We start from the raw sequence: 15,011 nt of genomic DNA, 5'->3' as shown, positions 1-15,011 counted from the left end.
TATTTTTTTTAATTTTGTGGAACCTTTGTCTCCTTTTCAGTAACCCTCAAGCGAGCAAAAAAGGAATTTCAGGAGTCCAGCTCTACTTTAAAACATCAACAAAGGCAAAATTTGCATGGTATTTGCATTTCAGTCTCATCTTAACTGTAGTTATATTTGAAGCAGCTGTTCTGTACACTACCTGCCTGCAGGGATTGCAAGCAATTAGAATTCAAAACTCCATAGTATTAGTCCATCCACAAAATTAGGGCTATCATTTAAAAAATRAGCAAAAACAAACTAGCAAGCAAAAGAGTAAAAACTATTTATTTCTGAGAAAATATCCTACAAAATTGTGGCTTAACTGCCATTAAAAAGTTAAAAGAAAAATAGGAAAGAATCTGAAAATATATATCTGACAGTTATTTAAGTCTTGCATTACATTTTGAATGTTTTCAAATATTAAAAAAATCCAAACCTCACTTATAGTGAGCTTTTCAGTTTGCATCTTATACAACTTTTAMAGTTCAAAACTGGAGAAGTATTGATACATAAAGCTGTAATTCACCAGTTGTTGATCACAATTTTTATGAAAATAAATAAGTAAACACACTGAGATGATAGAAGCCGAGCATACAGAATCATCCCAATTACACTTGGGCAGAGGAGTTCAAGTGAACAGAGTCATACCATGAAATTTTCATAAGAAAAGCAAACTGCAACACTTGGAAGCAACACTCTCATCTGGTTCTCAGAGCAATTTCCTCCTGGTATCAGCATCWCTCCTATTTTGTAACTTCATTGGCTGAAGTTATAAAATAAATGCCTAAAGGCAAAAGTAAAATTAGGATATAAAACCAAATGTTTCTTCATCTTCTAGACTATAGTAAGATGGATCTCCAACTTTCCAATACATCACCAAAGCAGGGATTTTTCACACTTCAATCTTCAGAGTTGAGCACTAGGTTCATTGTCCATTCCTTTGCCTGCTCAATGCAGATTCAGCTTAACCAAGATACTGATTTTAGAAGGATCTGCCTTTCCCATCCCAGATACCTGCTTTTAGTCAGCCTCTGTGAAAAGAGATTTCTACTTTTCTTCCCAGGCATGAGGGAAACAATATAGAATTTTAAACCAGCCAGGTAATTTTTCCATGGTTCAAGTATGTGTGATGAATTGGGTCAGGTGACACCTTTCTATGTGTCTCTACCACCAGAGGAGTTACAGACCTAACTGTGTTCGTTGTTTTGTCCCATTAGGATATGATTTAGTGTTCCACAAACCCAACAGAACTGTGCTGTGTTTGGTCAGCACAAAGGAATCCAGCCTGGAGGCCTCTAGCCAGCAGTCACCTTGTGCAGACGAGGGTTTGAGTGGTGATTTACACCAAATATCAGCATCCAGACAGCACTTGAGCTGTCTTTAACTTTCCACATGCAAAAGAAGGCTGGCACTGCACACACTGGCACAATGGTGAACACCAAAAGAAGCTTTCATAGATTTGAAGGCTGCCAGGTCTCTCCACTTCTGAGGTGCCCTCTGTGTCTCTCATTGCTGGCGTTAGTGATGCCATCAGATTTTGCACACCCAGCCCACTCTCGTGGAGTCTCCACAGTGAAGTGGAAAAGCAGAAGCACCAAATGTGTGGCTGCCCCTTCAGTTCAGGGAGAAAGTGGCAGCCCCTCAGGGCTGGGTGCTGCTCCCACTGGTGCAGATGCACTTTGGTTCAGAATTCAAGGCCAAATAGGGCCATGGGAAGAACAGTTGGACTCTCAGCATCCTTGCTCTCATATGTATCAGGCAGCTGGTATTCCCAGGGGAGCACCCAAGTGAGCAGAGAGTGGTCACAACTGCACTTTGGTTTGTGGCAGCAGGATCTGTGTCTGAAAGGGAAAGAAAAATGCCCAGTGTTAAMGTTAAGCCGGAGGAAATATTTGTTCTTATGACCTCAGTGGAATATAAACCACATTTGTCATACACTGAGCCAGCTGCTCAGCAACTGAGCAGGGAGCAGAAATGGTCCACTTTTTAAAAAATATGAAATGGACTTCAATTTCATTGTTTGTTTTATGACCACACATTAGAGGCATTATTATTACCACTCCCATGGAAAATACTATGAATGAGAAAAAATATTATCTCACTCTTAATTTTTTCTTGGGTGGAGAAAGGGTATAGAAACTGTTCTTCTTCTGATGCATGCTGAAAAATGCTTAGGAAGTATCCCCTAATTTTCAGGGCAGAAAAGGGCAGCACTCAATGACTGCTGMTGATAGCCTGTTAGCCTGTGTCCTTGGAAAATAACATGCTTCATGGAGAAAATGTGTAGCTCTGAAGTGTCGTTCTTTTATGTCTCAAAGTATCAGGAGTAATTGATTTTAGTGGATGATTAAAAACTTCCACCCCACTATTATTGCACCATAGGGAGCTGCCATCAGCAGGGACCTTGCTGTCATGGCAGAAATGCTCATTTCACATGCTGGCCTAAATGCAGATGGTTGTTGGTTGGTGCTTGTCTGTCTGCAGTGTGATACCTCAGAAAATAAATCACTTGTGCCAGAGGSAATCCCTGGCTTGGCAAGGGGGTTCAGGGGTTCCTCCCCTCACCCTCGGGGGGTGTGCATGGCATTGCTTACAGACAAAGCTCTCTGCAGCTCTCCTTGGCCTGCCTAACATGTACATGAAGTGTTTTAGTGCTGGGATCTGTGCCTTCTTTGTAAGGGGTTTTCAACCACAAGACCTCTGAAACTGCCAGARAATCAAGAGATCTGTTTTAAAATGTTATGCCAATTTTCTGTGCTTTCAAGGGGGCTCTCACATCACATTTCCAAGCTTCACCATGCAACCAYGCAGGATTGTTTCTTTCCAAATGGATTTGGTGGGGGTGATGGCAGCGAGGGCTGAGCAACTCGCTCAGTCCTGTGCCTCCAGGCTTTACTAGACATCAAAAATTGCTATAAATTAACATTACAAACACTGGCAACACTAGTGATGAAAAAAAGAGTCAACAAACCTTGCTGTGTTATTAAAGGCACCATTTTGAACAGGAAAAGGCTCAGATGTGGAGAAGGAAATGTTTCAGCTCRTCTGGGAGAAGAAGTCCAGTTATTTTTTGGTGCTGCTTGTATCCAAAGCACCTCCTGATGCACAGGCGGCACAACTGCATCAAGGACAGTGGCCCTGGAGAAAGATCCAGGGAAGAGGTTACACACATGGCTTTCTAATGCCAAAATACAAACCTGAAACAGCAGCTGTGCATCACTGCTCCCCCAACCCCTCACCAGGTTTTCACACTCAGCAGTGAAAAGTCAAACCTGTGTCCACCAAAGAACACCAGCCTGGCTGCAGTCCAGTCCCTGCTTGGTCATTCTGTCCTCACACAGCTGCAATTGGAATCAGCAGCATCAGTCCTTCCCTTCTGAGCTGCACAAATGTTTGTACTGTCTGAAATGATTGATGTTAGCTTAAAAGCCCTTCCCTCCTCTCACTTAACCAGTGAGATCAAAGTTTTCAGTCCACTGCTTTCTTGAGGCMTATTTCACAACAGTGATGAACACAAAGCAAAAGAATCATAATACAGCTCTTTATTTAAACCTTCAGGTTAACCGGTCCCATGTTGATAGATGCAAGCCCTGTTGAAGAATCTTTGTCACTTTATAAAAAAYCTAAGTATAATAGCATTATACACTTCTTTGGGTCACTGATCCTGCTCAGGAAGAGGAAGATCCTATGTGAAGCTTTACTGTGGCACCTGTAAAACCCTCCAGAGCATTGTTKGCACAGGGGTGACGAGTGTGGAGGGTGGTGGGGGTAAGAGGGAGGGCAGGTAAGAGGATGAGCACCAAGGAGGGATCTGGGTGCTGGGAGTGGGGAGAACATGAGACACTGCAGAAAGGGAAAGGGAAGGAAAATGAGCTGGGAGAGAACTGTTTAGGTGCCCCCCTCATGAGGAGAAGATGAAAGAAAAGGAAGCTTCAATAAAAATGTGGTGAGGTGGCAACTTTGATCAGCTTTTGGAGCTTCCCTCGTTTAGGACACCACATTTCCAGCAGCTCTGCAAGGCTGAAGCTGCTGTGGTCTCAGAAGGGCCATGCAGAAGGCTGCACCCTTCTGCTAGGAGCCAGCACACGAGTTAGTTACCCTGCTCTTGGGTACAACAGGGCAAGCTGCTTTGGGGCTAGTTAAACTATTGCAGTATCACACTGCAYTTGGGCTTGACTCTGATCCCACAGATAAATCTCCACGTGAAAACATCTCATTAAAAAAAAACAAAAAAAACCAATTTTCATTAAAAGAAAAAACAACCAAACGCAAAACACAAAGACTTGTCAAAACACAAGCAGCGACACTGCACTGGAAAATATTTAGCGAACACAAGCACACTCTTCAAAAACACAGTGCATTTTTGGAGCATTCACTAATTCTCCCACCYATCTGCAGTGCTGTCCCTGAGATGTGAGCAGGGCATCAAGTGGTCCAGCATGGGGAACTGCTAAGAGGGGAAGCACCACATGTRCYACACCTGCTCTGGGCCAGTCCTGCCAGGGTGACAGGGTCAGCACGCTCTGCAGCTCATCTCTGGTGGCCAAACACACACCCTGCAGCTGCCTGGCCATGGGGGGACAGGAGCCATGCATGGGAGCAGGGCAGGAGAGCAGCTTTTGCACCCCTGTCCCAGACTACAATTGTTCAGCAAGGCAAAGAAGCCAGATTCAGCTGTCCACAGGCATGATCCCACTCAGAGAAGGACATGCTGGAGAACATCAGAAAAACATTCTTCTGCAAAAAAATTCCCTTCAGGCATTTACTGTTTCTGATTTTGACTGCTGAATTTAGAAAGTTCCTCACTGCTGTCAGCTCAGCCCAAGCAGCGTTTCCCAGGCCAGCTCCACAGGGCGTGCCTGAAATGTTTTTCTATCTCAAATAAACAGGACACATGCAGGGCCACGGGAGTCAGGAGTCAAATGCAGCAGGGACTGGACCTCAAAAGATCATTGCTCTGTGTGCCACAGATTAGGCTGGGAAACCAAATATCCGTTGCTCGTGCATAACGTGCACAACACACTTGTTCCCATACTATTTTCATGTTAGTATTTGAAACAGGGCCTGATTCATTACTTTATTATTACAATTTTACCTTTGTGTAAATCTTTCTATGGCAACAATCTCATCAATATGTAACTGGCATGGATCACACCTTCACCAATTTGTTTAAAATAATGAAAATACAGGTTATTTAGTAATGTGTATAGGTTRCTGACTGAATGAGAAAATCTAAGGAAGAACACAGGTTAAAAAATGAGTAGACAYTAGAGATCTTTTTCTAATTTCCCTCAATAATAGTAAGCAACATTTTTCTCCATACTTATTTAAATACTTCATAATCAAAAATAAAATTAACTGGAACTATTTAATTTACAAGTACAAAATAGATGTTTCTTGAAGTTTAAGTTTATGGTTTGATACTGCTGTGTTATTCAGCACATAAGATTGGTCTTTAAAGGAAGTTTAGTGTATAAACATATACATATATATATACTCTTTATATAATTCCTGTGCAATTTTCCTTAATGCCCACAGAAAAAAAAATCATTTAGTCTTCCATTTTAAAGATACTTTTGCATCTATATAAGAGCTTGGCCCAAGAATAAAAATAAAGAATCAAGAATTAGAAAACAAGAYCTTCAGTATACTTYTTTTTAGTATTACATGCATTAARATTTTTTGGRTTGCAAATCTGCATTTAGGCATTTGTGCTGAGACAAGTAACTGGCAGAAACCTGACCATCAGCATATTTTTAACCAGAGATCCCAAACCTCACCCTCACCTCCTAGCCTCAATTCCCATCAGAGGTGATTTGCTGCCTGCATTTGTCAGCACATTCCATAGAACACTCCTGGGTCTACTGCTGCCTGACACAAGGCAACTGGGAGATTCTCACTAAAAATTCAATGTTTTAGGTAATGAGAAAAGGCTACCATTGGTTTTCAATGAGTCTTTTGCTTGTTTATTCACTCTAAACTCGATTCTGCATTATATGGCAAGCTTCAAATCATTGCTTCCTGATGCAGCAGATTCAAAATCTGGAGGTTCAGGATGGCTTATTTTTCTTACCATTATCACTGTTAGTTCACTACTGCATTCTGGCACTAGAAAACAATGTCCCTGTGTCAGTGAATGGAGATAATCTTAGTTATTCCCAGTTTCCTGGTGCTGTCAGCCTGAAATAGCACAGCCTGTGAGGGTTTTCCCTAAAACAAGCCCTAAGGAGCACCTTCTCTCTGCAGGAACAGCTGGCCCACAGGGCAGCCAGGTGGGACCAGCTCCACTGGCCTCTTGTTTTCAGCGTTCTTCACCCAAATGTCTGCTCCAAAGTCCATCAGCAGCTTTGCCAGCTCCACACTGCAATTCCTGGCAGCCGTGTGCAGAGGGGAGTCCAGGTCCTTGCCGCTGTTCACGTTTGCTCCTGAACAGTGAGAGAGGACAGAGAATAATGACAAAGAGCAATGATTAGACAGCAGCCTGTTTTCATCCACTGCACCAGCTGTTTCTCTGAATAACACATAAATGCTGAAACCTGCACCCAGAGGTGACCCCTTCATGCTGGGCCTTGGTGCTACAGTTTGCACATCTCACAGGCTGAGGAGGAGTGGAGTTGTGATTAAGAAAATGATCCCACAGGAACCGGGCACGAGGAGATCCTTCATGCACAGCCCAGCCCATGGATATCTCAAAAAAGGACAAAGATGCAGCTCCACCTATGACCTAACTCTGCTTCCCACCCCGTAAAATACATGCAGGATTTCGACATGCTCTGTACCAGAGGCTTCAGCTGGTGGGATTTCCAAATGCCAAAATATCTGCTAGGGTAAAAATGTGAGGATGGAAAGGTTCTAGAGGCCCTTGGTAGAAAAGGGCATAAACAACCCTGATGAGATTCCCCCCTTGATTACCCTGGACTAAAGGTTGCTAGAACACCTTAAGAAATGTGAGCTGCAGAACTAATTCAAAACTAATCATAATGCTTTCATAGTACACATTCCCATATATAGAAGGCAGCAAAAAACAAATTAGCAGAAAAAAAGAAAATAGTTGCCAAACATTTAATATTTAGATTAWTTTGTATTTGATTTCTTCCAAAAAAAGGTCATTGTACTAAATAGTGACCTATCTAAAAGATTATACACATGATTTTTGCTTTGTTTTTCCCTAAAGTGACTCTGTTGGTCCATTACTTTTCTACCAGCTTCGTGGCTACTTTAGGTTACCTGGGCCTTTGGCTAGAAGAACTAYACTACTGTAGATAACAAGAAATGGTTTTGTGTAATTATCCAAGCATTTAGACTTACAGACAGGTTTGTGTCATGCAAAGCATATATTGCTGAACCTTTTTCTGTGTTGGAAATGTCTCAAGCTTTTTATGAACTCATTGGAATTGAAACATGTTTGCAGAAATACTATATAAAAGGGGCTGAGTCAACTGTTTTGGGGAAAGAGGGAGTAAAATTAAAAAATGGAATTTCTTCCTTTCCACTTCAAATAACTGCAACACCACATGCACAAACACTGCAAGGGATAGTTAGGTCCCAAAGCAGGAGTTCCTCAAAATCTTTGATGCAAAGATAACCCAAAGATGGTTATCTTACCATGTATATCCAACCCTGATGTTGCAGGAAACWAAGTACACCATTCTTTATTTTTCTTTTTACCTGACTCAAGCAGCTTCTTGGCACAGTTCAGTTGCTGGTTCTCACAAGCTACATAAAGTGGAGTACCCAGGTGCTTGATGTTGTGATCTATGTCTGCCCCACGGGACGCAAGGACTTCCACACATTGCACATGACCTTAAAAGGGATAAAGGAAGAGTAAACTCACAGAGATCAGACTTCGGGTTGGGTTTTTTTTTTTTTTTTTTTTTTTTTTTTTTTTTTTTTTTTTTTTTTTTTTTTTTTTTTTTTTTTTTTTTTTTTTTTTTTTTGTTTCTTCACGGTTATTCCCAGCACATTCTCTATTGCAGCAGTGTAGTTTGGCAAAGATTCAATGTTTTGTCGAGAGATGGTAGTGTAATACTTTCATCCACTCCAGTGGATCCAGCCAGCAAAACAGGAGCTGCAAAGCCACGTTGAACAAAACAGGCTAAACCCCTCACATTTTATCTGACTCATTTGAGATGTCTGTTGAGGATGAGATGAATCACCCCATGTTTCTCTCCCCTGCTTTTGTAGATAGCCAGAYGTCTCCCTCAAATGTCCACACTGTAGGCAGCTGATTTGGACAATGCAGCCCCTTCCAGGTGTCACCACGAGAACTCAGAGGATCTGAGAGCTGAGCCTGCCCTTGAGGAGCAACAGGGGTGGGAAGAACTGCACCCCCACGATGATACAATCAGCAAGGCATTGTACATGACCCAAACCCAGAAAATTATCTTCTTTATCTCTCTCTCCACTTCAACACACCACTATGGACATGGAAAGAAGGGCTGACGCCCATGGGGTTACCTCTCTTAGCAGCTTCATGGATGGGGGATGCCAGGTCACAGGGTGGCTGCAGGCTGGCTCCGTGCTCCAGCAGCAAATTCAAACAATCCACACTGCCACTGACACAGGTGTTGAACARGGGTGTGTGCCAGTCAACAGTCACTCCATTCACCTGGGGGAAAATAACACAAAAGGCAATGGTTTTGGTCTTCTTGGTATTTCAAAATTGATGACAAATAACTAGGCAGAAAATAGGGTTCTCATGTCAAAACTTCCCAGTACTTCTGAAGACTCTAACTTTTTATTTAAATAATCATTATTTTTTTTAAATTGACCCCAAGTCTCTCCTCCTACAAAAACAAATTTGATCAGTGCCACTCCAGGGACACTAAGGAGTTAGTGTCCAAGCTAAATGTATGCCCACCTCTCAGTTATCTTAGCTGAAACACACCTGCCCATAGTCTTCTGAAAGAGTCCATTTTTGGCTGAAAGTATGCAGTCCTCCCTTAATTTTTTTTTATTATTATTTTAAACTGACAGGTAATATATGTTAAGGTAATATATGTAAGAAATAATTTTCTTATTCATTACAATTTTGATGTTAACTTGAAAAGTAGCAGCCATAAGACASCATTTCACCATTTCACTTGCATCTTGTTTCCATTTTCTTCCCATTTTACTGTCAGTTGATCCTAACATTCCTATGCCTTTACTTAAGACTCTGCATACTGGTACCAGTAAGATTAATGTGCACAAAATAAAACACRCCCTTAACTGCTGCAGGATTATAACCCCTTTACAGGATGAACATTTCATCCTCATCTAAAGAACAATAATAACTGCTGCTTAGGTCTGTGTTTTATGGATTGCTTTATTAGGAAGTGCATTTTATAAGTAGCTCAAGCAGAGCTAAGTGCAGAGTGTAAATCACAGAGATATCCTGCCATGACCTCACCCAGCATTTAAGCGTGGTGATACCACATAGAACAGCAGAGACAGTGCTCTGTTCATCACACACTCACCTGAGCACCGTGTTTTAACAGGACACTGGCACAGGCAGCGTGACCCCCTAGGCAGGCCTCGTGGAGAGGAGATACCTGGTCTGCTGTAACAAGATTGACATCACCCCCCTGAGAAGATAATGGAAAATATCATTACAACCAACTACAGAAACCCCCATGCAAAAAACTATAATTAAAAAAAAAAACCACTTTTTGTCTTTAAAGTTATGTAATCAGCCCTTCCTTAACTGCCTGGAGCTACTCATCTCAAAAAGTCAGCAGAAGAAGGGGCTGTGATGTTTTGACAGGAGTGGATGCTGGCACAGCACACYCGAGGTCATGCCTTCTACACACTGATAACAGAGAGCTGCAGTGGACTGTCCAATGGGACAGTACATCCTGTTGGGAACTCAGCATGAATTTTGGATAGCAAATTCTGAAATAAAAGAAAACGATGAGAAGTTTTTACTACAGTCGTTGGCAGGGTTGTGACTGCTGCCTTTCTRTATCACTGCTCAAGCCTTCTGACCTCCTGCCCACGGAGGCTGTGACTGACTGGGTCAAACCCTGAAAAGCTCTTGAAGTGTTTTCTGCTCCTTGCCTCAAGGCACCAACTGAAGGAAAGTCAGGCCCTGCATTGGAAACATTGGTTTGATTCTATAAGATCTTTTGYTCCTTGCACTCTTGGTGCTCCAGAAGGTTAAGCTGGAAKAGCCTCCAATACCCYTTCCCTTTCCATCAWCTYCTTCATRGGTTAAACYGGGGATTTTGAAGAAACAAAGCAGWGAGGTTCAGAAACCACTCCTCCCTATCCCTGACCTTCTGGAATAGGAGCCTGGCCCTGGGATATGCTCAGGCACTTCAAATGTGTGGGTGACTGAATTGAAACCTCAGCCAGACCCATGCCTGGGTCCAGAGCTGGCCCCCAGCTGGGGCACCCAAAACTGCTCACAGGCATGCACAGGAGCTGCACAGGAGCTGCAGAGGAGCTGCAGAGGAGCTGCCCAGAGATCCCAGTGATCACAGACCCTGACCTGCACCAGAGCCAAAGCATCACCCAGGATTGTTCAATACATCATCAAATTACTGCACAGAGCTTGTGCTGAGCAAGGAACTCATTGTAGAAAAAAGTATCTGTGACATGCAGCTTTCCCTGTGGCCTGGTTAACATGATTTTCTGACCCTGGAAGTTTCACAGTAAAGCACAGACTGCATTCATCCACTGAACAAACCCTGCAGAGACCACGTGAACCCAGCAGAGAGGTACCTGTTCAATGAGTTTCTTCAGAGAAAGCAGACGCCCATGGATAGAGGCCTCATGTAGAGGAGACCAGTCTGAAACAAAGTCTGTATAAAAAGAAWCACAGGAAAAAAGCTAAAAACTCTGTTTCACCAGAATGCTTTGCTTCAACTGCATGACCTCCCATCTTCTATATTTGAGCTGCAAAGCTTTCCTTGAGTAGATGCTGTGAGGGAGCCAGACAAGAGGATGGTTTCTGCCTGGGTGCATTTTAAACTCATCCCATGTTTGCACTGAGCAGCTCTGCTCCACTTCAGCAGAAAGGAGAGGGATTTGCAGAACTTCACCTGACTCTGGCTGAGCTTGTCCCTCTCTTTGAATTATTTCCAGTGCTTTTGTTTTCACAAGCTCATTTCATTTCACCAATTGTTTCAAGAGATGTATGTTTTGAAGAGGGTTTGGCTGATCAGTCATTTACCTCTGTTCAGAGCTGGACTAGAGTCAACAACACTTGGCAAGAAAAGGGACCAAAGTACAAGGAGACAAATTGTATTACCTGTTAATTTTGCCTTCCAGTTTTCAGGGTCTGGTGGGAGTGGTGCATTCTAAGCAATAGCTGTGTTCTCTGAGTTGTTGAAACCACAAAGTGGGATACAGCACATATAAAACGTGCAAATTTAATAGAAGGAGATTCAGAAGTACAGATTTTATGGTTCAGAGCCAACTGACAGCAATAATCCCTCTGGGAGACATTTACATCCCAGCATCCAAAATCCAGTGTCTGCTCTGTGTCAATGGCCCAGGTTTCCCCTGGGAAGGAAGGGAAGCCTTTACAGAGGGCACTTCATAAAATTTAATGTGGAAAGGCATTCTGCTGCTCTCTGGAGATGTCTGACTCTCCTTCCACTAACTACAGAGAGCACTCCAATCACCAGGTTTGGCTGAGTTGCTGAGGTTCTAAGGAACTGCAAAAGAGCTCATGCATGGAATGGAATCCCTGACAGAGAAAAATGCACCTTCAGCAAAAAAACCCTAATAAGCCACTATAATTCATTAAAATAATGTTTATACATAACCTGATGATGGTAAAGGTTTTAAATGAAAAGAAGGYATATTTAGACTGGATATAAAAATGAGGTGGTGAATAATGGAACAGGTTGCTTAGAGAGGTGGCAGATGTCTCATTCCTGGAAAGATTCAAGGTCAAGTTGAATGGGGCTCTGAGCAACCTAGTGAGAGGTGTTCCTGCTCATTGCAGGGGTGTTGGATGAGACCAACTTTAAAGGTCCCTTCCAACCCAAACTAGGCTATGAATCTATGAATTTGCCTTTAAAGAAATTTGTATTCTTCTATGCTCCTCAGGCTCCTTCCTTCTGTGTTCCATGGGCTCGTTCCTTCTATGCTCCATGGGCTGGTCCCACAAGARTTACACAGTTTCATTAAGTTCACAAACATCCTTTGGTTTAGCAAAGGGACAGACAATTCCAGAAGCTGTGGTTCAGGTTCATAAGGATAGCCAAGCTAGGCTATAATTATTAAAGCACAGTGTTATTAATTGACTAAAATAGCTTCGCTCTAAGCAATGGGTGTGAAATTGATGCTTATCTGACTGTGCTCTTGTTCTTGCTGATCCTGTTTGTGTTACAGTTGGTTTTGTTTCCAGGGTATGTAAAAAGMTTTTCCCCATTTGGAAACTAATGCCATTGCCCAATGAGTTTTAAAGAAAGTACTCTTATTACAGAAATTCTAAAAATCTAGATTGAAGAACAAGTTTTTTGAGTTGAAACTTGAACTTTTTTGGCCACATAAACATAGGCAGGTGTTTGTGCAATCTACCAACTTGTTATATCACCATGTCAGAATTCTGGTTACTAAGAAAGAATTATCCATGGGTGGATTTTATCCATTCTGTCCCAGTTTCAGAAAAGACACTACTGAAACTCTAAGAAGAGCCAGACCAGGCAGCCATCTGTGGACTGGCCMTTAGCTTGTAATTTTCCAAGTCTTAACAATGAATTAAAAGACTGACCATATAACCACCAAAAATAAATGTCAGTGAAAAATAAAGAGGTATGTACTGACATAATTGAGCTGGTGAGACTTTTATCCTATGTGGAAGTGGAGTCCTGCGGAGCCCATCACACCAGCCTCAGATACCTTGGACTGAGGGGTGTTAAAGGCCTGGCTAATTGATGACTAATTGCARTGGCATAATTCCAGAKGTGCTGCCATGAACTGCACGGCCCMAGGCTGATGTCCCTCCTGAGCTATCTGCAGCAAACACCTCTGAAGCAATGCCAGGGAGTCAACTCTCCCTGGAGGGGAAAGCAAATTTCCCCACTTTCTGCACCCAGGGCACCAACTTCTGGCAAATGACAATATTTCTGTCCTCAGCCTGTTCCAGGTTGGAAATCATCTGTCTTGCCCGGAAGAGGAGGGAGGCTGCAGTGRATTTCCATGTCTCACTGCCCACTTTTACCTGTCACAGGAGGCACATTGTCAGAATGCAAAAGATCTGTATTTATATTTGATTAAAGCCTAAGCAAAAGCCAGCTCCAGCTGACCATGGACTTTCAAAACCCTGAACTAGCAACTTCCATGAACATGCTCAAAACACTCTGCCCACCAGAGCTGCTCATAAAGGACCAAGGCCAGTGTATGGGGGTGACACAGTTGTGTTCATTGCATGTACCACCACTGGAACAAGGATTCCTGATTGCCTGATGCTCTTTCACAGATAAACAAGATTATTTGTCCAAATGTGAAATTTCCCCATACCTTCGTCCACCGGGAGGCTGAGTCAGACCACAGTAGTTCAGCATCTAGATATCCAAGTCCCACTGGTTTTCAGAGGCATTGGGTCACCTAGCTCCCCTTCCTCCAACACAGACAATCCCAGCCAGCCCAGAGGTTACACTGAAAATCTGCTCATATTTGGTTTCATTGCCATCACTTGGGCACATGACACTGGCAGGCTGCTGTACACAGAGGGAGCCTTAGAGCACTAACCACACACACATGCAAATCCTGACTGCTCTCTGCACACAACAGAGCTTTCACAGGACCTTTCTAGAGCACCGTTTTTTGTGGTGATGGCTGAAACAACTTTTTCCAACCTCTGACCATGTGAGGGCACTGCACTCTCTGTGCCTGTCGCCAGGATGGTTTCCTTCCATGCCCGTCAAACATGGGGCAGCTTGAAAGCAGCTCTGAGGTCCTTTCACTGAAGGCATGCTCTTGCATTCATATTTGCAGACACTATTGCCTAAGGCATTATATAGAAGAGTATTTCAAATGGTATTTTATAGAAGCGTATTTCAAATGGTATTTTTCACATGCAAAGGTGGTCCCTTAAAGTTGTGATAGATATAGCCTGAGCCAAATACATTCCCACTGGAAACTGCCAGCAGAGCTTATTGACTGCTAAGGAACACACAGACACAAAAGGAATGGACTGAACGCTGATTTTCAAAGGACCAAATGATCTGTCCCCACCATGTGGGACTCCCTTCTTCCATCCTCCATTTTGCTGGAGCTCATCTCCACCATGGACTGCTTCTATTCATCCCGTTAATAATATCACTGTGCCTTCCCTCTCACCCCAGCATCACATTGTACATACGTGGCACACATGAGGAGAGGAACACTGCACAGCAGATAGACTGATCAGCTTTTTATTTGGTTTTATGGTGTTAATTTTCTATTTGGTATCAATGGAAACACCCTGAACAGCCCAGAAAAGGAGTGAGGACAGCGTAAAGTCACATTTTCTCAATTTATCACATTCTGTCTGCACTCGCCATKAGATGAAGGAGTAACTTCATGGAAACAGAGCCACATGGAACACATCCAGCTAAACTGTTATGTGAAGTTAAATGACTTGTCTTTTTTTACCATGTTATATTTTCTATGGCTCAGGGCCAGACACAGAGCAATGGCTAAAATGAGGCCATTTGTCTGAATAACTGTTCGTTATTATGTGCCTACAACAGCATTGGTAACAACACCACCATTGCAGAAGAACCCTGTAGGGTTGGTGGCTCAGCCTGGACGACAACACTTAGGTCTGCTCATCCTAAAGACAAGGGGAAAGGATAAAATATAAAGGAAAAAAGGAAAAAGAAAGAGAAGAAAGAGAAGGCAAAAAAAAGCAATGACTAAAAAAAAAAAAAAGAAAAAAAAAAAAAAAGAAAAAAAGAAAAAAAGAAAAAAAAAAAAAAAAAAAAAAAAAAAAAAAAAAAAAAAAAAAAAAAAAAAAAAAAAAAAAAAAAAAAAAAAAAAAAAAAAAAAAAGGAGAAAAGAAATAAGGAAAG

The 15,011-nt window shown here is 42.4% G+C and overlaps 1 protein-coding gene across 2 annotated transcripts in view; it reads right to left on the bottom strand.

Moving 5' to 3' along the window:
- Positions 1-288: 288 nt before the first annotated feature.
- Positions 289-15,011, bottom strand: part of ASB9 (ankyrin repeat and SOCS box containing 9) — a 15,389-nt gene continuing 666 nt past the window's right edge. Inside the window, exons 2-8 of one of the 2 annotated variants that reach the window (XM_057387250.1) lie at positions 10,726-10,805; positions 9,480-9,587; positions 8,479-8,629; positions 7,690-7,824; positions 6,255-6,446; positions 2,993-3,159; positions 289-1,862 (exon numbers count right to left, since the gene is read on the bottom strand). In XM_057387250.1, the coding sequence (XP_057243233.1) occupies positions 3,035-3,159; positions 6,255-6,446; positions 7,690-7,824; positions 8,479-8,629; positions 9,480-9,587; positions 10,726-10,805 (791 nt within the window). In that variant the 3' untranslated portion in view covers positions 289-1,862; positions 2,993-3,034. The other variant, XM_057387328.1, reaches the window with a different exon arrangement.

The sequence above is a fragment of the Malurus melanocephalus genome, unplaced genomic scaffold (genome assembly GCF_030028575.1).
Source record: "Malurus melanocephalus ecotype Western Australia unplaced genomic scaffold, MMel_1.1 scaffold_1, whole genome shotgun sequence".
Classification (NCBI taxonomy): Eukaryota; Metazoa; Chordata; class Aves; order Passeriformes; family Maluridae; genus Malurus; species Malurus melanocephalus.
Note: the sequence above shows the minus strand (reverse complement) of the source record. Positions and strands in the feature narration are given on the sequence as shown.